Below are 24,218 nucleotides of genomic sequence, written 5' to 3' on the forward strand. Positions count from 1 at the left end.
TTCAGGTATGTGAGTTTGTTTCCAGGTTCTTGCTAAAATTGTTCTGGCAGCTGTTGTAGCATATTTGAAGACGTCATGCGATTTCAAAGGTAAATTTGACGGCACTATACTGAGTAGATAAAATTTAGGATCAAATGTAAACTTCATATCTAACATCATCTGTAGTTCCCGATGAATTCTTTTCCAGTATAGTTGTAATTTTGAACACGTCCACCAAACATGAAAGTAAGAGCCGTCTGACTCTTGACATTTCCAACATGCACCTTTTTTCCCTGGAGTTGTCATCTGGGAAAGCATATTAGGAGTCAGATACCATCTGTAGAAAGTTTTGTACCAATTTTCTTTCACTTCTTGACAGACAGTATATTTCAATTCGGAAGAACAAAGTTTTTCCCATAGGTCCATATTGATCATTTCTCCGAAATTTTGCATCCACTTTATCATATTTGTTTTCACTTGTTCTTCTTCTGTATCGTATTTCAGGAGAAGCTTGTATATTTTTCCTAAGACATGTGAATCATTTTTAGATATTAACTGCTCAAATTCTGTTAATTCACGAAATGGTTGTGGGTGTAAACAATCTTTTTGCAAATTGGACCTCAATTGTAGATAAGTTAACCAATTCAACTTTTGAAATTTTTCTTGAAGTTTAATCATGGTCTTAATTTATCCCGTGGACTCTATCATATCATTGTAGGTAAAATGAACACCCGGTTTCAGTTTAACATTATCGTGATAAGCTTCAGTTGGTGACATTATGGGTGGCGGGGAAGGACTTATTCTCTTTTTGTATCTTTTCCACACTTTCAGTAACACTGTTTTGACATCGCAATCTTCTGATACTTTGTCTTTTTGAATTTTTGATTTGAAGTCCCACAAAACTTTATGGAAACCTTGTCCCAGGTCCGCCCGCTCTAAAATAACATGCCGGCTTTTAGGATGTTTTATCCATTCGGTTATCCAAGTTAGGCAGGCGGCATGGTAGTATAATTTGAGATTAGGCAATGCCAGCCCTCCTCTTTTCTTTTCGTCTTGAAGGACTTTAAATCTGACTCTCGGTTTTTTCCCATTCCAAACAAATCGGTTAACTTGTTTTTGCCAGTTTTCTAGTGTCCTATCAGGGATGTCGATCGGCAAAAATTGAAATAGAAAATTTAGTCTAGGAAGAACATTCATCTTTATCGCCGATATCCTTCCTATCCATGAGATGTTCATTTTTGACCATAGACTCAAATCTTTTTCTATTTCTCCCCAAATTTTCAAGTAGTTGTTGTTACACTTCTTGAAATATGCAAAAACCTATCATGGAGAGAGGTCCTACAATCTGATGGTTGGATTGGTTTAAGTCAAGGGGATTTAAATCACCAAGAGAAAAAATCTGATTTAAGTCAATGATTTAAATCAGATTTTTCATTTAGTACTTGCATATATCATGAATAACAGTGCATGGTAATAGGTTGCTATAACCGTAAGAACAGGCTGGTTTAAAACTGAATAGATAAATGCAATCTCAGAATGTAATATTGAATTGAATAGTTTGATTTGAATCCAGTAGTACCTTAGAGAGGTCTGACAGAGCTGATATTCCCCACACCCCCAACCTTCTTGTCTCTTAAGATGCTACTGAGAGCCAGCGTGGTATAATGGTTAAGAGCGGTGGTTTGGAGCGGTGGACTTTAATCCGGAGAACCGGGTTCGATTCCCCACTCCTCCACATGAGCAGTGGATGCTAATCTGGTGAACCAGGTTGGTTTCCCCACTCCTACACACAAAGCCAGCTGGGTGACCTTGGGCTAGTCACAGTTCTATTAAGAGCTCTCTCAGTCCCACCTACTTCACAGGGTATCTGTTGTGGGGAGGGGAAGGGGAGGTGATTGCAAGCCGGTTTGATTCTGCCTTAAGTGGTAGAGAAAGTTGGCATTTAAACAACAACTACTACTACTGGACTTGAATCTAGCTGTTCAACTGCAAACCAACACGGCTACCCTTTAAAAGTGAACTTAATAGTGTTTCTATTTTAGAAATTTAATAAATTACTCTTAGGTAACTTAATGCTTATGGCACTCCTGGTGCAGTAGCTGAAGAGTAGCAGTAGCAGCGAGAATACTTGGAGCGACATCCCCACTCTGGCATGGGGCCTTGGACCAGTCGTGATTTCTGTCAGTCTAGACCAAGTCACAGGGTTGGTGTAATGGTAAAATGGACATGGGGAGAGCCACGTATGCCTATCTCAGCCCCTTGACGGGAGGGTGGGATGTGAATAATAATATATGGCCTCTTTTTATAACTTGCAGCTGTGATGGGGTTTGGTTGGAATCCTTTCTCCTTTGCTCTGCCCCTTGTCATAGCTTTGCCCTGCCCTACCCATAAAAAAAGTAAATAATCTCAGTGAGAAGCAAGGGCTGGTAATAGTTACTGGGCATATCAGTGTCTTCCATGAGATGGAAAGTAAATGTCCCCATTTTTTGATTGGCAGGTTGAAAGGTGTGTGTGTGTAAAGTGCCAGCAAGTCACAGCTGAATTATAGCGGCCCTGTAGGGTTTTCAAGGCAAAATACCTACAGAGGCGGTTTGCCATTGCCTGCCTCTGCATAACAAACCTGGAATTCCTTGGTGGTCTCCCATCCAAATACTTACCAAGGCCAACCCTGCTTAGCTTCCGAGATATGATGAGATCGGGCTAGACTGTACCATCCAGGTAAGGGCAGGTTGAAAGGTAAATATGTATAGTTTAATACTAAGCTAGTTATGAGGATTGGGTAGTTTGCTAGGCATAAAATAGAAATAAATGGTCACTCAGATGAACAAATGGAATGACTTTTCTTGTGACCTGTCAGTTCTCGACCCCTTGTTTCAAGTCATAATTTGAATACATTAATTATGTGTTTCAATAAACCTTTAATGGCATATCCAATATTACAAAGGAAAAAAAAACAGTATAAACATTAATTATGTGTTTGATAATCGCTGATGAAGTTATTTTTCAACATAGCTTCATACAAAGCCTTTCAGAAGTTTCTATGAGCCTCACATACTCAGATCTAAGAGATTATATGTTCCGTTAAATTCAGATTACATTTTAAATCAGGTTATTATTATTATTTTAAGAAATGTGTTATATACACACAAAACTGATAAGGATGCTATATGTACTGAAATGAAATTTTCTAGAGTGCAGTGCCCACTACACCATGCGAGGGATTCCTTGGTATACGAAATCCATGTAAAACGGTTTCCCTGAAGATAGAAAATTTGAAAACCACTAGTCTAGTAGGTTAGACAGCATTCTGTCAGCATGAATGTACTCTTCCCTTCCTGTGACACTGTTTCCCAAAGCCATACAGTTCAGCTTAACAGATTTGCCAGGCAGCTGACATGAACAACATCAAGCAAGGCACAGCTCTCTAGTAAGAATAAGAACCAAGTGTAGTAGCTGTTTGCCAGGACTCTGACTCTGATGTCCTTGGAGTGCACTTGAACATCTGGCTTTCTCCCAACCCAAATCTGTGCTCTCATTCTATTGACATCAAGCCAGTGTGGTGTAGTGGTTAAGAGTGGTGGTTTGGAGCGGTGGACTCTGATCTGGAGAACCGGGTTTGATCTGGAGAACCGGCGGACGCTCCTCTGGTGAACTGGATTTGTTTCCCCACACCTACACACGAAGCCAGCTGGGCGACCTTGGGCTAGTCACAGCTCTCTCAGCCCCACCTACTTCACAGGGTGTCTGTTGTGGGGAGGGGAAGGGAACTGGTAACTTAAGTGGTAGAGAAAGTTGGCATATAAAAACCAACTCTTCTTCATATATACCGTATGTGTGTGTCATTTATACCCTGCTGTGCCCTAACCTGGATAGCCAACGCTAGTCCAGACTCATCAGATCTTAGAAGCCAATCAGAGTTGGCCCTGGCCAGTATTTGGAAGGGAGACGCTCAAGGAGTACCAGGTTTGTGATGTAAAGGCAGGTGAGGGCAAGTCACCTTTGAATGTCTTTTGCCTGGAAAATCTCATTGGGTTGCCATAAGTCAGCTGTGACCTGACAGCAAGAAACATACAAACCACCTTTCTCCCAAGTGGGGGCTCAAAGCAATTTACATCATTCTCTTCTCCTCCATTTTATCCTCACAACAACCCTTTAGATAGGGTAGGCTGAGGGGGTGTGACTAACCCAAGGTCACCCAGCGAGCTTCCATGGTAGAGTGGGAATTCTAATCTGGGTCTCCCAGATCCTTGTCCAGCACTCCAACTACTACATCATGCTGGCTCTATCCCAGCTATCCCTAGGAGTGTAGTGCTGTGGAGACAATACCTGTTTATTCATTCTTTCATGGTATCTTCACAACCATCCTGTGAGGTAGGTTAGCCTGAGGAAGTATCATTAGATGACCTTGGACCAGTCAACTTCATGGTTGATTAGGGATTTGAACCCAAGATGATCCTAGTTCAACACTCCTATGGCTAACCAGGCTAGATCAGTATACTGTAAATAGCCTCATCATAATTGGGTCCTGGATTTTGGCATATGATATTGTCCTCCTTACCTTGAAAAAATGAAATGGTGAGTTTTAGTGGCATGGATTTAAAAGGATGTTGCAGACAAACGTGAAAGATTACACCAATTTAAACAGTGTCAATGCTACGTGACTGTTTAGAATGTTGTGATGTTTGCTTGCTAAAAAAATCTCATAAAACTCCTTTATTATGTAGTAGAAACTGATATTCAGACGCTTTTTAAAAACTGCAGTTCTTCTGTAAAGCATCGTTAAAGCACGCCTTTTGAGAGATGTGAGAATGAGAAAAGTAGCATTTCAGCTTATTTTATTTTATTTTTTTGTACTAGGGTAGTTATTTGTGCAAAAACTTTGTGATTTATTTTGCATCATTTGGGTCAAGGCAGTTTGGAAGTTAGAATTAAATTCTAAACTTGTTGCACTAGTAAAATAGGTTGTATTTTTAACACTCTGGAAGAACTTGTTTTCTGTAAAATGCTTTCTAGTAAATAGCTGGTTGCTGTTTTGTAAAGAAAAGGAAGCAACGAACAGCCTTTTAATTATCAAGATTTTAAATGCATGGCAACTTGTCTAGAAGCCTCAGATTTTAAAAGGTACTGTTAAGCTGATGATTATCTTTGGGTATAATTGATTGCCTTAATATGGTGATAACGAAGCTTTCTTAGGCTGAGGCTTGAAGTTATGTTCCTTTTGTCACAACCGTGGAGAGTGGAATGATGATGATTATAGTGAAAAAACGTTTGGAAGTGGAAGGAAATTATTTTCTTGTGTGATCAGATTAGAAGAGATTTACTATGCTTTTTTGCATGAGATACAAATGAAGAACTTGTTAACGCTTCCGCGTCCTCAAAATGGTTGCCAGTAAAAATGTATAGGCAGAAAAGGAGGAGATAAAATTTCTGCAGAGAATGGAACTGCGTGAACTTACAGTAATTTGGCAGGAATTAAGTCCCAGTTGGATCAAACTGAAGTTACTTCAGAGTAAGGTTGCCAGCTCCGTGTTGGGGAATACCTGGAGATTTTGGGGGCGGAGTTTGAGGAGGGTGGGGTTTGGAGAGGGGAGGGATTTCAATGCCATAGAGTCCAATTGCCAAAGTGGCCACTTTCTCCAGGGGAACTGATCTCATCGAATCATAGAGTTGGAAGGGACCACCAGGGTCATCTAGTCCAACCCCCTGCACAATGCAGAAATTAATAACTACCTCCCCCCACATCCCCAGTGACCCCAACCCTCCCCCCGCCATGCAATATCCCACAATCAAAGCACTCCCGACAGATGGCCATCTAGCCTCTGCTTAAAGACCTCCAAAGACAGGGACTCCACCACCCTCCAAGGCAGCACATTCCACCGTCGAACAGCCCTCACCGTCAAAAAGTTCTTCCTAATGTTTAGGTGGAATCGCTTTTCTATTAGTTTATCGGCTGGAGATCAGTTGTAATAGTAGGAGATCTCCAGCTGGTACCTGGAGGCTGGCAATGCTACTTCATAGATAGTGTAATAGTTCAGAATGAGGATGGTGCTGGCTAAGCATGTTAGAGGTGGACTGAGGTCCAGCAAAGTTAGATGCATGTATCGGTCAGAAACGTTTCCAAGTTTCACTGCAGTCTTCGGCATTGCTGAGATTCTTGTTTAGATCTTGTCCATTGTAGTAGTTGGACAATGGGTGCCATTGTAGTGGTGTCAGGGATATTAACACCTTTGCTCCTCATTGAATCCAAGCAGATAAATATATTTTCCTGCATTCAACATAAGAAGGCCTGTCATATAGAGGAGGGTGCCGAGTTGTTTTCTGTTTCCTCAGAAGGTCGGATCAGAACCAACAGGTTGAAATTAAATCAAAAGAGTTTCCGTCTAGACATTAAGAAGAATTTTCTAACAGAGTAGTTCCTCAGTGGAACAGGCTTCCTTGGGAGGGGGTGAGCTCTCCTTCTCTGGAGGTTTTTAAGCAGAAGCTAGATGGCCACCTGTCAGCAATGCTGATTCTATGACCTTAGGCAGATCATGAGGTGGAAGGCATCTTGGCCATCTTCTGGGCATGGAGTAGGGGTCACTGGGGGTGTGGGGGGAGGTAGTTGTGAATTTCCTGCATTGTGCAGGGGGTTGGACTAGATGACCCTGGTGGTTGCTTCCAACTCTATGATTCTATGATGTGTGAGAACGGCTAGCAATTATTTCTGAAAAGGATATAAGCGGAAGAGTAAATGAATATATGCATGTGCGTTACGGAAGAGGGACCATCCTCAAAGCAACTTTATTTTTGTATCTGATAAAGTAAGCATTGACCCACAAAAGCTTATACCCTGGAAAATTTTGTTGGTATTTGAGGTGCTACTGGACTCGGATTTTGTTGGCCTTTGGGGTGCTACTGAGCTCGAAATCTTGTTCGGTGTTGAAAGAGGGAATTTGTGAGAGTATACTGAATAGTGGAAAAAAATTGCACTCTTGAAATAAAAGCACTCATTATCCACTGAAATCGCCAGGCTACAGCTGAATATATGGAACTGCTGTGTTGCCTTATCACCCTGCCCAACCATTCTTACTTTTATAACCCAAAAATGATAGCCATGCTGAGAGAGAAGGCTACCACACACCACCTATTGCATGCACCGAATGGGGGAATTCAGCCTTCAAACCCAAACTTGCAGAATAGATTTCAAATGGAAAGGGTGGGGGGAGAGAACCTTTTGTCATTAACTCTCTAAAGCAATACAGACTTTGCATTACCCTGGAGTAACCATTTGAGGGCTGGCTAGGATATAGCAAGCAATGGGTAGCATATAAACTGTGTGAGTTATGTGTATTCTATCTTCACTTTTTCATGCATAAAATGTTGACTTCTTTGTTCTCAGTATCCTGCTTTTTGTTTAAGCAGCTCAGAGTGGTGTTGTTAGGCCTGTGGAGATAGGATAAGCCGCCTGTTCTAGGCTTCCAGTGAATTTTGTAGCTGAGCAAAAGCTGCTATTCCCAACTCAATAGCTGTTAATACCACACTTACCCTCCTTTTTTCTCCAGTGTTATTTCACTTGCCTTAATGTTCTTTATTATTTAGTGTGGAAGCGTGTAAAATACACAGGAGTATCTTTGTCTCTTTTTCTCGCATAGATGGAAAGAAGGACTTGCGGGTATTCCGTGCAAATGCGAACAGGACCTCTCAGAAGGAATTTAATCATTAATATAGGCCTCACTGTGCATGTTGTATTGGATTATAAAAAAAAGGGTTAGCGTGCATCTCAAAGCAAAACCCCATAGCATGCTAAATCTAGTGCTTATCGGTTCTTGTAGATTATCCGGGCTGTGTGACCGTGGTCTTGGTATTTTCTTTCCTGACGTTTCGCCAGCAGCTGTGGCAGGTATCTTCAGAGGAATAACACTGAAGGACAGTTTCAGGCATCTTCAGAGGAATAACACTGAAGGACAGGAAAGAAAATACCAAGACCACGGTCACACAGCCCGGATAACCTACAAGAAGCAATGAACTCTGACCGTGAAAGCCTTCGACAATACTAGTGCTTATCATTTAGTTACATAAGCAGATGTCATTGTTAATACCCATTATGGGCCAAGATCCAAAGAGGGCCTGTGCACATAAAGGATGATGGGTAGCAGGTTTCTCTTTCTGATTCCAGCACATCATGAAATGTTGAATGGTGTTCTGGAGGGTCTTCCAACCTTTGGTGTGACTTTTGGGGTGGGGGAGGATGTAAAGACCTGTGGTAAGATGGGGGGGGGGATAATCTTGCAATTCTGGATAAGAAATGTTAGTATTAGAAGTAGCTTCTGTAAATTCCTGTATCATCCTATACCAAAATGACACTAGGTCACTCTTTATTTATACTTGAACGTATAAGTTCAGTTAATGTAACAATTTAACTATGTGTTGTGTGAAGAAAAGGAAGTATTTCTTCACACAACGCATAGTTGAATTGTGGAACTTCCTGCCCCAGGACGTGGTGATGGCTGCCAACTTGGAAGGCTTTTAGAGGGGAGTGGACGTGTTCGTGCAGGAGAGGGCTATCCATGGCTACTAGTCAAAATGAATACTAGTCATGATGCATACAGTTCACACCTGATCATTTCATGATGCAGGCCTAACCTCTCCAGTATCAGAGGAGCATGCTTATTCTATTAGGTGCTGTGGAGCACAGGCAGGAGAATGCTTCTTCAGTCGTCTTGTTTGTGGGCTTCCCAGATGCACCTGGTTGGCCACTGTGTGAACAGACTGCTGTTGATGGGCCTTGGTCTGATCCAGCATGGCTTTTCTTATGTTCTTAGTTGTAACAATAAGTGTGAAAATGCACTATTTAAGCCTTTTCTCCCAGTTGTGATATTGCATATCAAGAGCTAGATTTGAGTCTACTAACACCTTAGAGACCAACAAAATTTTCGGATTACAAGCTTTCAAGAGTCCAAGCTCCCATCATCAGATAGGGACATATCTGATGATGAAGGGAGCTTTGATTCTTGAAAGCGTGTACCATGAAAATCATGTTGGTCTCTAAGGTGCTACTGGACTCGAATCTAGCTCTTCTAGATATCAAGAGGATGTTATCGCTCAAAAAATATCCTCTATATGTGGTTGTGAGGTTTAATGTACAGATTTTGAGGAAAATAAATTCTTCACGTTTTTCATTCTTCCTAGATATGAACTGCGAATCCGATATTTACCGAAGGGATTTCTGAACCAGTTTACTGAAGACAAGCCAACATTAAATTTTTTCTATCAGCAGGTAAATATACTACATTTTTAATGTAGACTTACTTTAGTTTTCTAAAAGTTTGCTTTATTTGTGAAAGGAACGTATAAATTTAGGGACAGAAAAATTGTAGCATCGTACATTTTTTTAAATGCACACCAGGGTTAGACAAGGGGGGGCTCTATTTTTTTAAGTTCTGTTCTTAAGGTTTTTTAGGTGATAATGTCTGTCAGATTTGGGATTCAGCTGACAGTTGTATTCTTGTGGGTGACAATTGTATTCTTGGCCCATCTTATGCAGATGTTTTACTAGGGTAGATTCATCTAGTTTTCTCTGAGATGCACTTGCTTTTTCCTGTCATCGTGTGAGAGGGAACCCTGAAATTATGCTGCCTGCAGGAATCTGGCACACAATACACTCTGTAGTCATTTTGCTTCCAGACCATCTGCAAAGATCTAATTTGCTGGGGGGGAAATGACTGCATCAGAATTAATTGTGTTCTGACTATTTTTCAACATCCTCATTTACTGAATTCCCATCACTTATTGCAGTAATATAAGTAATACTAACCTATCATATAGATTATTGTGGTCATATATTGGGAACAGAGGGGAAACTGATATTTGTGGGTCTGTACTCGAACGGTTGCCTGACGCCACTTAGAAAATTTCAGCCGAAATGTTCGTTTTATGATTAAGCATCAAGGGTCCTGTTGAAACTTTATCTTGGACTTTGATCATTATGTATTGGATTCAATACTGCAGATCCCCCTTCCGTGCACCTGACATTGTTTCTGGGGGGGGGGTCCCCTGGACCCCAGGACATCATTTGGTTGGAGGACATTCAGGAAGCTGCAGGAGGAGGAGGAGGAAAGGAGAGTTCTACTTAGCTTTGGATACAGCTCCATATGTTTCATAATGTTCCTCCTCCATCAGCATGTTAATGAATCTTAATCCATGCTTAATAAAATATTTAGTGATTGTAGAATGAAGATATGTCAGAATGTTACTGATAGAATCCAGTGACTTTTGTGCATATATGCTTATAGAAAGACTCCTACAAGTTTTTATATACAATAATATGCATACTTCCTGTGGGAGAAATGCACTCCCCCCAAGAATTCACCCCCAATATTTTAATTGTTATGACTATATTTTGTGTGTGCATTGGAACCCAGCTGCCAACTAGTAGCTGGCAGGAAGAAGGGGGTCAGGTAAGGTTGCCAACCTCCAGGTACTAGCTGGAGATCTCCTGTTATTACAACTGATCTCCAGCCGATAGCGATCAGTTCTCCTGGAGAAAATGGCCGCTTTGGCAATTGGACTCCAAGGCATTGAAATTCATTTAATAAACTTACTTACATTTTGGACACTCTCTAGAACCACACCATGCCTATTCGGTCGTGCTTTCTGAAATGATGTAGCAGGGAGGGGCAGCGGGTAAGCTCACCATCCCTGGAGTGCAGTAGCTCAGAACTGCAAAGTTGCGATAGATCCCCTCTGAGCTAGCTTTTGAAGTGAAGCCTGAATCACGGCAAGTAGGCAGAGCCTTTATTCAGTAATGCAGGTACAGAGTGCTGAACATACAACTCCTGTTTAGCAGGAGATATTCTCAGAGGCGCTGGCTATAGTGGTTGTTATCCAGTTTGTTTTTGGTCCCTGTGACAGATTGAAGGGAGACTTGGATTTTTCAGGGAAATTAGGTCTATCAGAAATTGGATGGCACAAAGGAGCTTGTGGTAAAAGTTCAAGACAACAGGATTGTTTTTATAACAGAAAGGCAGGATGAGGATTTAGGCCGGTAAACTTGGATTTCAGAAAGGTATTAGGATATTCCAAAAACAAATAGGAGGCACTTTACAATGATATATATTTACACAAGGGAGGTTGGGTTCTTCTAGATGGTATGGCTAAATTCATTTCAGGATGCTAGATCTTTGTTTTCACTGAGAGGCTTGTTTTTGCTTGTCAGTTTTCTTGTTTAGATTTCACTTGAGTTGACTTTAAAGCACACTCCAGTTGCAGTTTCTGGAGTAAGGAACTACACGACACTCTTCACCAGTTTAACAACTAAACTGGACTGGGATTACTCAGGACTCTAGAGACTAAATCTTCTCAACCTTACTTAGGGATCACTCAATACATCTGAGGTGACTTCCCTCTCCCTGGGTTTTGAGGTCTCTCTTTTTCCTCAGAGCTAACTCCCACTGTCCAAACCCAGACGCATTCTGTTCACTCAGAGTTAACACCCTTATGACCCAGTTGCTGATTCTGTATCAGTCAAACACCTTAAAATCGTGTTCCTCTGCATTTCACTCCCGAGGACTAATCCTCACCCACAACACAGCTGCCGCTAGCTTCTTGGAGCTCCGCCTCTGCTGAACTCTGGAGCTGAACTGAACCCTCTCGTTGACCGAGAGCTGAATGTCACACTTTCACCAGTCACTCCCAGGACTCCCTTTAGCTGTCAATCAACTGCCTCTAAGGCAAGAACAGCTTCCTGGTTTCTGTTGCCTTCTTTGCAGTACCCCTGGGAATTATGGGAAAGGGGTGGTATTGCCAAGCGTAGACTTAGGATGGTTGCAAGGTTTTCTTACCTCCCAGGGGCCTGGTCGAAGGAACTGCCCGTGTGTGTGTGTGTGTGTGTCTTGTGAGTCGGCTCCTTCAAACTCTGCAAGGGGTTTCCCCCCAGGCTCCTGTCAGCCCCCATAAGGACAGCAATTGGAGCACCAGAAGTTTCTTGAGAGGCTTTTTTAACATCACTCCCTTCTGCACCGACAAGATAACTCCATGTTTTGTGCGAAGCCACATGTGTTGCATTCTTTTAACTCATTCTAAACTGTCATGGAGATCATCGGCTTGAAAGGCAGATAAAACTCTGCACACAAAAGCAGCTTTCCTATTTCCCCCCTCCCTTTCTGTCTCATTGTTTTGTGCACTTACGGAGCAAAATGTCCACTGCACTTGTGAAAGCAAAGGCGTTGGAAGGATTTGCTTGTGAGACAAGATAAACTATGGGAAGCATGAGTAAAAAAAAACAAGATAATTATTAACCATCCTTATGTAGACTTTGGTTTTAGACTGCTCAGAGAGTGTATATAAATGTTCTTAAGGAGGAAAAAAAAACTGAACACAGTATTTAATATGTTAAATGAAACAGCAGACTCAGAAACAAGCAAAGGATTTAAATGTTACAATATAACCTTACTGGAAATTACAAGTCAGCAATATTTGAAATGTAAGGTGGTTTCATTATTATGGTCACAGTTGTCATGAATAACAACAACCAGGAAAAAACTGAAGCTATAGAACAAATAATTAAAGGAAGGGTAACAGATAAAATTAGGATTCCTTTTTTTTTTTTGCTTTGCTCCACATTCTTGTCCCCAAATGCAGTGATTTTTTGGGGGGTGGGGGTTGGTTTCACCCTGAATGGTGACTCATTCTGAGCCAGCAAGGTATAGTGGATAAGAGCGGTTGTTTGGAGCAGTGGACTTTAATCTGGAGAACTGGGTTTGATTCCCCACTCCTCCACATGAGCGGCGGACAGTAACTTGGTGAACGGGGTTGGTTTCCCAATGTGGCTTCCACATGAAGCCAGCTGGGTGACCTTAAGCTAGTCACAGCTCTCTTAGAGCTGTCTCAGCCCCACCTACCTCACAAGGTGTCTGTTGTGGGGAAGGGATTGTAAGCCGCTTTGAGACGACTCCTCCTCTCATGTCCATGTGAAAGCTCTGCCCGCAGCCACTCTGGTGATAGGGGGTGGAGCTAAGCTCCCTATTTAAAATGGCAGAACTAAGCTGTGTTTCTGCCTTTTGTTTTTAAATTAACAGCTGAGCTGTGGCTCATCAGTGAGCCATGTTGAGGGGAGCGGGCAGCCCAGCAAGATTCTCCTCCATTGCAGCACTTCAGTGAAGGGGGTGGGTTGGTGACAGCAGCGAGGAGTGTGGGGTCGGTCGTATGGAGAACCTCCACCTCTCTTGCTCCTGCTTCCTCAGCAGGGGTTGCTTTTCCTGCCCCCATATGGAATACACTTGGATGAGATTATAGTGCTGTGTTACTTACACTGCAGTATTCTGTAAGAAGAAGAGTTGGTTTTTATATGCCGACTTTCTCTCCCACTTAAGGAAGAATCAAACCAGCTTACAAACAACTTACCTTCCCCTCTCCACATTGGATACCCTGTGAAGTTGGTGGGGCTGAGAGAGCTCTAAGAGCTGTGACCGGCCCAAGGTCACCGAGCTGGTTTTTGGTGAACTGGGGAAACCAGCCCGGTTCACCAGATTTGCATCTGCTGCTCATGTGGAGGAGTGGGGAAAACAGATCCAGTTCACCAGATTGCCACACATGTGGAGGAGTGGGGAATCAAACCTGGTTCACCAGATCAGAGGCCACTGCTCTTAACCACTACACCATGCTGGCTCTCCATGTCTAGGGAAGTAAAACTTCATGTCTAAAGATGTAAATCATGTCTAGGAATGTAAAACTTCAGAAAACCTTTCTAAACCATATCAAAGAATGAAAACGTGTTCCATCACACTCCATAAGTTGTGCAGGGCCACCAAGGGCCAGCATTCACAGTGGTTATGCCTCTTTTCTGGAACTCCTTCCCTGTACTTGCCTACCTGATGCCAATGTAGTCTATTTTTTAGGCACCAGGTAAAGCTTTTTTTCTTCTTGCCATGCCACCTGGTTGATTGCTCTCTCTTTCCTCCCCTCGCTTTTGCACCGTGAAGGATACCAGTCTCTCTTATTTAATTTGTTTGCTGCATTTTATATTCTTAATACTGGTTTGACTTCATTTTATTAATTTTACTCTCTAAATCATCTTGAGGGTCCCCAGAGCACAGTTTATTACATTTTAAACAAATTGTGTTATTTTTTAAAGATGGGATACATTTTCATGCAGAAACAAAAGAAATTCATCTTTTTACAGAAGAGAAATTTGAAAAATTAATATCCAGTTCCAGGTTTCCCCTCAATGTTATTTTTTCTTGTAAAAGAATCCCCCTCCCCTGACTTCACATTTTTTAACTTCCCAAAGCTGAGGGGGGATATCTTTAAAGATAGTCATCCTTTTAAATCCCTTCTTAAAATCCTGTTAACTTAATCCAGCTAACCTTCTCAAGCCTCCCTCTCTGTCTGATGGAACTTAATACCTATCTCCCATGGTTAGGGCGATCTGTGTTCTCTGCCATTCAATAACTGCTCACAGGAGAAAATAGGGGAGATATTTGTAATACCCCAGTTCACACATGTAACAGGCACTGTCCAAAGCCTCCCACTAACACTATTTCATATTGCTGAACACATGAAGCTGCCTTATACTGAATCAGACCCTTGGTCCATCAAAGTCAGTATTGTCTACTCAGACAGGCAGTGGCTCTCCAGGGTATCAGGCAGAGGTCTTTCACATCGCCTACTTGCCTGGTCCGTTTAACTGGAGATGCCAGGGATTGAACCTGGGACCTTCTGCATGCCAAGCAGATGCTCTACCACTGAGCCACAGCCCCTCCCCAAAGCTGAAGGCTCTGCTTTGCCTGCTGTATGGTGCAGCAACATGTCCTCTGTTAATGCAATCCTCTAAAGCCGGAGGCCTCTCCTCCGGTGGGTTTCTGTTACATCCTAGTGGATATGCCACTGTAATAGGGAAGCCAAGACTCCAAGATGTTACTGCTATGAATTAAAACAGTTTATCGGAAAGCCCTGTTGTACCATACAGTACAAAAACAAACTGAATCAGATGCATGACATGTGAAAATGCGGGAAAAGGCATGGATACAAAACCTTCACGAAGATTCATATGGCTATAGCAAATAACATGAGATACATAAACAGTAAGCAAGTAAGACATGATTTACTAAACCAGTCCTCAAAAGTGGATACACCAAGGAGTGGAATGATGAACTATAAACCATTCTGCATTGCAAATACACTTGAATAATAGAATCGTAGAGTTGGATGGGGCCATCTAGTCCAACCCCCCTGCTCAATGCGAGATCAGCCTAGAGTATCGCTTACAAGTGTTTGTCCAGCCACTGCTTGAAGACTACCAGTGAGGGGGAGCTTAACACCTCCCTAGACAGCTGATTCCACTGTTGAAATTACTCTCCCTGTAAAAATTGTTTGTTCCTAATAGCCAGATGGTACCTTTCCACTGGTAATTTATACCCATTATTGTGAGTCCTATCTTCTGCTGCCAACAAGAACAGCTCAAGCATCCTCTTCTCCAGACTGTATAAAGTGGGTGGTGTGGGATGGGGCTTCTACCCAGCAGGGCTTCTGATTGGCTAATTGGAGTTCTGATTGACTGTACTGATTAAAATAATGTTGTTTCTGCAGTAGCTCCTTCCACAGTGTAGGGTTGTATTCTGTCTCTCATTCCTCTTTCACAACACATTTTTTTTAAATCACTTCTCTTGTCTCCTGTGTGTGTGTGTGTGTGTGTGTGTGTGTGTATGCGCCTGCCTCCTGTGGCTGCCATTTTGTGGTTGCACCCACCATCCTGTGTCAGAATTCCAAAGGTTTGGGACCCCTGCTGTAGATACTCAGTATGTCATAGTAATGTGATATGTTGGTGCGGATGAATAGATTTATCCTATACAAGATGAGGAAAGTTCAAGATGAGGAAAGGTTGAAGGAGCTGGGTATGTTCAGTATGAAGAGGAGAAGACTGAGAGGGGATATGACAACTATTTTCAAGTACTTGAAGGACTGTCATATAGAGGATGGTGCTGTTTTCTGTTGCCCCAGAAAGTTGGACCAGAACCAACAGGTTGCAATGAAATCAAAAGAGTTTCCGTCTAGGCATTAGGAAGAATTTTCTAACAGAGCGGTTCCTCATTAGAACAGGCTTCCTTGGGAGGTGGTGAGTTCTCCTTTCCTGGAGGTTTTTAAGCAGAGGCTATATGGCCATCTGTTAGCAATGCTGATTCTATGACAGGCAGATCATGAGAGGGAGGGCACCTTGGCCATCTTGTGGGCATAGAGTAGGGGTCACTGGGGGTGTGGGGGGGAGGTAGCTTGGAATTTCCTGCACTGTGCAGGGGGTTGGACTAGATGACCCTGGTGGTCCCTTCCAGCTCTATGATTCTAAGATACTCCTCCCTTTCCCCCCATCAGGTTGCAGCTGACTTATGATGACCCTGTAGGGTTTTTAAGGCAAGAGATGTTCAGAGGTGGTTTTTAATTGCCTTCCTCTATGTAGTAACTCTGGACTTCCTTGGTGGACTCTCATCCAAGTACTAGCCAGGGCCCACCCTGCTTGGCTTCTGAGATCTGATGGGATCAGGCTAGCCTGGGCTATCCAGGTCAGGGCATACTTGTCCCTATAACGAGAATAATGGTAGTTTGGCAAATCCTTTGTTCTTTTTATTCAGTGGAATTACTTCTGCAGCTGCTCACAAACAATACGGAGTACGCTTTGGGCCACTACACTCGCTGAGATGACACTGTTCTTGTCGGTCAGGGTGTTTTGTTCACCTTACACTAGTAAATCCCTGCATTGCTGGTTTAAGCACCCTGTGATCCACATTTTACCCCCATGAGTGATTTGATTTGTTATTTGAATAAGGAAAAAATGTCACAAGTAGATTTTAGGGAATAAGGGAGGGCTTGGTTTGCTTGGTCAGCTATCCTCACGTAACCCTTTAAATTGTCCAGTCTGTGATTACTTAAACAGTCAAAGCATTAATCCAATTTTAAAAGCCTTGAAGAGCATAGAATGGGCCCTTGATTCACCTCTGTTTCATGAAGAGACTGGTGATCACTTTCATGGTGTCAGGTTGATTGTGTGGATGTAGGTGACCTAATTAGACATCTTATTAACTCTTGTGATTAAAAATAGGTGATCTGGAATGACTTATTTTAGGTAGATGAATGTTACCTATTTAAATTGGTCTGAAAATTATTTAGATGCTGTGATTGTCTTCAAGGGGGAAATAATCTAGGGATTTTGCTGAAAATTCTTGTTAGTTAGAGGTTCTTAACCTCTTGATGGAAATGCAGCTTCCTAGAAACTCTTGATGTGGAGCCTTGACAGTGAAACCAGTTTAAAACTCGTTTGTGTAGCATATAGTTGTATTATTCCATAGTGTAGTGGTTAACAGTGTAAGCCAGGGGTGTCAAACATAAAGCCTGAGGGCCGGATTCGCCCCCTTGAGAACTCTTATCCAGCCCGCAAGCCAGCCGAGGCAACCCCCACCCCCACTCTTAATTTGGGCTGGCGAGGCATGGCGTGGCTCAACCAGGTGTCATTTATGTCATATCCGGCCCTCGTTACAATTGAGTTCGACACCCCTGGTGTAAGCTTGTCAAATCCTGGGTTCAAGTATCTTAACAGTTGAGAATGAACAAGATGGTTTTCAGAGACATTTGCGCTCTAAACTAGCTTGGTTTTTATACTACTTGTGAGTTCCCCCTAAATAAACCTGGAAATCGCCATTTGAAAGCACAGATAATTTTCTGTTAGAGGTCCACCCCCACCCCCAAAAAACTACAATTCCCAAGGTTCCCCAGGGAGATTTACTGGTTTGAGCCACTGGTGTACTTATACCTTTAAGCCAACCTCTGCTTCACCCCCTCATCTGCAATGGGGAATAACAGTACTGCCTTATCCTCTGCTGTTACTGAAAGACTGGTAACTGGGGATGTATGTGGAGTGCCTGAACTGCTCAAAGAAGCATTATTTTTTATCATGCTCTTCCTTTCTTAATCATGACACTCTAAAGAAAATGGAAGTCTCTCAGGCAGACATGGAATCTGCTCCCCTTGTCACTGTCGACTGTGCTGATACTTCTTGAAAAGTTACTGAGGAGGTACTGTTAACAGGCATGTAAACGCTGCCCTGAAGGGAATGAATGCAAAGACTGCGGCTTCTTAAAGAAGGCGAAAAAATGATGCAAATTAAGTGCCACCAGTCTACAGCTTACAGCTTGTCAAGATAACTCTGTGTGCTTGTCTGCTTACCGAGAGTAAATTTCTGAGCTGTTCAAATATATTTGTATTAATGAAAAGGATGGTGACTCTGGTGACTGTGCTGTGTTAAAAACCCACAGTTTTCATGCTGGGTAGCACCAACTTGAGAGCCAGCAATGGTGTAGTGGTTAAGAGCAGTGGACTCTAATCTGGAGAACCGGGTTCGATTCCCCACTCCTCCACATGAAGCCTGCTGGGTGACCTTGGGCCAGTCACAGTTCTCTGAGAACTCTCTCAGCCTGTGTGGAGGCAAACAATGGCAAACCACCTCCAAACGTCTCTTGCCTTGAAAACCCTACAGGGTCGCCATAGGTCGGCTGCAACTTGAGAGCACTTTCCACCACCAGCAGCACCCTCACATTCTTTCTGTCTCTATTAGATGCTAGTAAGATTTTTGTTTTATGTTTTGTAGGTGGCTTCTTTGTGATCCTTGTGTTCATTCTTTCTTAGTATTTAGCAGTAATATGTTGGGAAAAGATGGGCTTGAAGAGGTACACACAATTGTATTCTCATCCCTAGCCCTTCTTGTCTATTACAAACTGCCAGGGAAAGATTTAGTCAGTTGCTGGAATGGATTATAAATGCCTCCCTGTACATGTATGTGTATGTGGGGGGGTTTCATTATTCCTCTGTTCAAATAATTGTTCTTAAACCCTCAAGATCTGGGTAACTGCTTCCCAGTATCAAACCTACCCTTCCCTGACAAAGTAGTTGAATGAGTGGTGGTGGTGAAACTTCAGGATGAAATTGATTATCTGGATCCTTCCCAGTCTCGTGTGGTGACTCTCTGTTGAGGTGAGATTGATGACATGTGAGAGAGGGCCTTCTGTGTTGTGATCCCTAAGAACATCAGAAGAGCCCTGCTAGATCAGACCAGTGGTCCATCTCGTCCAGCATCAGGTCTCACACAGTGGCCAACCAGTTCCTCAGGAGGTCCAACAATAAAAGAAGAGCCCTGCTGGATCAGACCAGTGGTCCATCTTGTCCAGCATCCTGTCTCACACAGTGGCCAACGAGTTCCTCTGGAGCTCCAACAACAAGGCATAGAGGCTGAGGCCTTTCCCTGATGTTTCGTCTTGGCACTGGTATTCAGGGATTTACTGCCTCTGAATGTGGAGGTTCCCTTTAGTCACCATCACTAGTCTCTGGAACTTCCTTCATTGATTCCATTGGTCTCCTCACTGGAGATCTGTTAGAATGGTCCTTTTCTAGCAGGGCTTTGAAGTGGTCTAAGCTTCTTCCTCTTAAATGTAATGGTTTGTTTTTGGCTTTTAGTGTTTTTTTCTTGGATTTGGGTTTTGATAAGTGCTATTTGTTTTTAAGATCTGAAAGTCTGGGCGAAAGCTTGACACTTTACTTCTGTTTTTGGTTGTTGCTGCTTTTTGTTGGCTTCTGATGATTTAGCCTTTGTTTATTTTTATTATTTTAAGTCACCTGAGTGCTTTTAAAGTAGACTTGAACATATATACGAACATATGAAGCTGCCTTATACTGAATCAAACCTTCGGTCCATCAAATTCAGTACTGTCTACTCTGACCAGCAGTGGCTCTCCAGGGTCTCAGGCAGGGGTCTTTCACATCACCTACCTGCCTAGTCCCTTTAACTGGAGATGCTGGGGATTGAACCTGGGACCTTCTGAATGTCAAGCAGATGCTCTACCACAGAGCCACAATGCCTCCCAAAAGCAGGGTGTGCATTTTAAAATAAAGAATAAACCTTAACAGAGAAGAGAGAGTATAATTTCCATTTGTATCCCATCCTTCCTCCAAAGAGCTCAAGGCTGCATACGTTTTCCCCCCTCATAACGACCCTGTGAGTTAGTTTATGCTCAGATGGAGTGACTGGCTCACTGTCTCCCAGTGGGTTTTGTGGTAGAATGAAGATATGAAGAAGAAGAGTTGGTTTTTATATGCCGACTTTCTCTACCACTTAAGAAAAAATCAAACCAGCTTACAATCACCTTCCCTTCCCCTCCCCACAACAGACAGCTAGGACTGAGAGAGTTCGGAAAGAACTGTGACTAGCCCGAGGTCACCCAGCTGGCTTCATATGTAGGAGTGGGGAGTCAAACCCAGTTCACCAGATTAGCGTCCGCCGCTTATGTGGAGGAGTAGGGAATCAAACTCAGTTCTCCAGATTAGAGTCCACAGCTCCAAACCACCGATCTTAACCACTACACCACGCTGGCTCTCAGCTAGGCCTCCCTTGTCTGACATTCTAACCACCACACCATACTGGCACAAAATATATGCCTGCTCTCACTGAAATTAGAAATCGAGGTTGCTTGTAGAATCGTTCAATACTGCATAGTCCCCAAGTTTACAATCTGACTTAATCAACAATTTTCAAGGCAGGAGCAATTCAGAGACAGCGGGGGATCTGCCCACCCTGACAGAAGGGATAATTTAAAAGTCATTCTCCTCGCACAATACGCTATCGACAGTTAATTCCCTACCCCCAATCACTAACGTCCTTATTATTAACATAGACATGGGTTGGGGGAGCTGTGTAAATTAGTGCGGGATGTCAAAGATCAACGTACGTTAAGGCTGCAGCAGCGACCTTTGTGATGAGGACAAGCAACCGCCGAGGGCAGATGGCAGATGAGGGCTGTCCTGATCCCAAACTGTGCTTTTAGAAGCCATAAAGAAAAACAGCAGCTTTTATTTTCTTGCGGGGGGGGGGGGGGAGGCATGTCTCATCTAATGAGTCATCTGTTACAAAGCTGGCAGATAGAGGGAAGGGGGGGACTTAGATGAATGGGGCAGTAAACATGCTGTAAATTCAGCTTCTTTAGAAGCCGCCAAAGGTCCCGCAACAGCCCAAGTGTTACGGTGGCGTTTATTCAGACGGGTTTCCGATTGCTGGAATCAGATATTTTATTTTCTGCTAAAGAACCAGTGAATGAAGTGGAAAGCCTAAAGTAAGAAATTTAAGTAAACTTCCTTCATTTCACCAAAAGCCGAGAATGCTTCATTAAGTAAATAAAAGCACAGATTTTCCACCCTTTTGTTTCTGCAGCTGTAGCACTTCAAGCTAAGCTCCTGAGAGTTGTTCTAGCTGTTACCGCAGGGAAAGGCAGCTCTGTGGCGTCTCCCCCCTTCGCGCGTTCAATATTATTGTTCAGTACAACTCACTTTGTCGTTTGGGAAGGGAGGATGTTGGGAAAGCTCCATACTTAGCTGTAAAGTTGGCATACCCATGTCAGTGTTTGTAAAAAAGGATGGAAATAGAATTACTTCAGGGCTGCCAACCTCCAGGTGGTGTCTGGTGATCTGTTGCTATTACAACTGATCTCCAGTGATAGAGATCAGTTCCCCTGGAGAAAATGGCCACTTTGGAAGGTGGACTCTATGGCATTATACCCCATTGAAGCCCCCCCCCCCAAACCCCCACCCTCCTCAGGGTCCACCCCCAAAATCTCCAGGTATGTTCCAACCCGGAGCTGGCAACCCTAGATTGCTTCAGTCAAGGAAGCCACGACCTTCAGTTTGCTAGACATGAGCAAGGCTGTTAAATGATAGGACATTTTGGAGGGCACTAATTCATAGGGTCGCCATTAATCAGAAGGGACTTGATGGCACATCTCTCTCACACACAGACACATAATTGCCATACAGATACAAAAATCTCTCTTATGACCTAATGCTGATAACTTGTGACTCTTGCACCGAGCTGTCAAGTTAATATCAGTAAGGCAACATCTATGAACACTTTCACATAAACACATGAAGCTGCCTTATACTGAATCAGACCCTTGGTCCATCAAAGTCAGTATTGTCTACTCAAACTGGCAGCAGCTCTCCAGGATCTCAGGCAGGGGTCTTTCACATCACCTACTTGCCTAGTCCCTTTAACTGGAGATGCTACAGCCCCTTTCAGGTGAATTACAAGTAAACTCTGACGGCTTCGTACAAGAATGGACCATTAAAAGCTGGTTTAAACTCTTTCCCTAGATCAGTGGTTGGCAAACCGCGGCTCGCGAGCCAGATGCGGCTTTTTGGCCCCTTGAGTGTGGCTCTGCCACTTGGTTCGGAGCCCCTTCTCTCGCGCCTGCTAGCGCCAGCAGCCGGGCTGCGCTTGCTCCCTTTGCACCGGAGAGCGAGAGTGAGCGGAGGCGAGTTCCCTGTCCAGAGCCGGCACGCCTGAGAGAGAGAGAGAGAGAGAGAGAGAGAGAGAGCAGGCGAGCGGGCGCGCTGTCTCCCCCCCTTACCCGTGGAGAATGGCCGGGGGAGCTCCAGGGCCCATCCATTGAAATGCGGGCCAGCACGGCTCTCCCCGAAACTGTTCCGGAAGCCGCAGCATGCAGGAACGCTGCGGTGCCCTTTAAACCTCCTCTCGCCACCTGTCAGCTGTTGGGCGGCAAGGGAGGGGGGAAGAAGAAGAAGCCAGCCATGGGTGAGGCGCAAAGCTTTCAGCCCTGCTGGGCCCCGCGCGTTCTCATGTGGGAGGGGAGAAAGGTGCTGTGTTGGCGCTCTTCCCTGCCGCCCCCCTCAAAGGCGAGGAGGAGCTGCTGCTGGAGCCTGGAGGCCCGGCCTCATTGCTGCTGGCCTTGCCGCCCCTGCTGTCATCCCCCGGGCTGGGCTCGGTGCCGCTGCCACTGGTGGGGGCCTTCAAGGGGGGCGGCAGGGAAGAGCACCAACACAACACCTTCCTCCCCACCATGCGCGAGTCAGCAGGGCTGAAGGCTTCCTGCCTAGCTCACACGTGGCTGGCTTCTTCCTCTTCCCCCCCCCCCTCACCCCCCAACAGCTACAGGCGGTGGGGAGGCCAGCAGCAACGAGCGGGGCCTCCTCCTCCAGGCTCCAGCAGCAGCTCCTCCTCGCCGCCTTCCTCCTCCTCGTCCCCCTCAGGCGGCTCCCAAAAGTCCAGCTCCAGGCTGCCGCTGCCATCGTCGTCCTCCTCAGGTGCCTCTCCCCCGTCCGTTTACGCCCACCTCCTCCTCAGGGCGCTCGCGGAGGGCCAGGCGGCCCCTCATCAGCCGCACGTCCGCCAGAGAAAGGCCTGCCGTCTCCCGCCGTCCTCCCCTCTCCCCCTCTCCTTTCTCCCCCCTTCTTTCTTCCTTCCTTCCATCCTTTCTTCCCCAGTTCCTTCCTTCTCTTTCCTTTCCCAGTTCCTTCCTCCCTCTTTCTTTCTGTCCCTCCCCCACTCTTTCTTTCTTTCTTTCTTTCTTTCTTTCTTTCTTTCTTTCTTTCTTCTTTCTTTCTTCCTTCCTTCCTTCCTTCCTTCCTTCCTTCCTTCCTTCCTTCCTTCCTTCCTTCCTTCCTTCCTTCCTTCCTTCCTTCCTTCCTTCCTTCCTTCCTTCCTTCCTTCCTTCTCTTTCCTTTCCCAGTTCCTTCCTTCCTCTTTCTTTCTCTCTCTCCCTCCACCCACTCTCTTTCTTTCTTTCTTTCTTTCTTTCTTTCTTTCTTTCTTTCTTTCTTTCTTTCTTTCTTTCTTTCTTTCTTTCTTTCTTTCTTCCTTCCTTCCTTCCTTCCTTCCTTCCTTCCTTCCTTCTTTCCTTCCTTCCTTCCTTCCTTCCTTCCTTCCTTCCTTCCTTCCTTCCTTCCTTCCTTCCTTCTCTTTCCTTTCCCAGTTCCTTCCTTCCTCTTTCTTTCTCTGTCCCTCCCCCACTCTTCCTTCCTTCCATCCTTCCTCCCTTTCATCCTTTCTTCCCCAGTTCCTTCCTTCTCTTTCCTTCCCTGTTCCTTCCTTCCTTTCTTTCTCTCTGTCCCCCCCTCCCTCCCTCCCTTTCATCCTTTCTTCCCCAGTTCCTTCCTTCTCTTTCCTTTCCCAGTTCCTTCCTTCCTCTTTCTTTCTCTCTGTCCCTCCCCCACTCTTTCTTTCATCCTTCCTTCCATCCTTCCTCCCTTTCATCCTTTGTTCCCCAGTTCCTTCCTTCTCTTTCCTTTCCTGTTCTTTCTTTCTTTCTTTCTTTCTTTCTTTCTTTCTTTCTTTCTTTCTTTCTTCCTTCCTTCCTTCCTTCCTTCCTTCCTTCCTTCCTTCCTTCCTTCCTTCCTTCCTTCCTTCCTTCCTTCCTTCCTTCCTTCCTTCTCTTTCA

The 24,218-nt window shown here is 44.1% G+C and overlaps 1 protein-coding gene across 8 annotated transcripts in view; it reads left to right on the plus strand.

The window, feature by feature from the left end:
• PTK2 (protein tyrosine kinase 2) overlaps positions 1 to 24,218 on the plus strand; it is a 317,569-nt gene that overhangs the window by 137,322 nt on the left and 156,029 nt on the right. For all 8 annotated transcript variants that reach the window (XM_056854175.1, XM_056854178.1, XM_056854176.1 and 5 more), the window contains one exon: positions 9,148 to 9,235. In XM_056854175.1, coding sequence (XP_056710153.1) covers positions 9,148 to 9,235 — 88 coding nt within the window. The remainder of the gene's footprint in view (positions 1 to 9,147; positions 9,236 to 24,218) is intronic.

Source organism: Euleptes europaea, chromosome 8 (genome assembly GCF_029931775.1).
Source record: "Euleptes europaea isolate rEulEur1 chromosome 8, rEulEur1.hap1, whole genome shotgun sequence".
NCBI lineage: Eukaryota > Metazoa > Chordata > Lepidosauria > Squamata > Sphaerodactylidae > Euleptes > Euleptes europaea.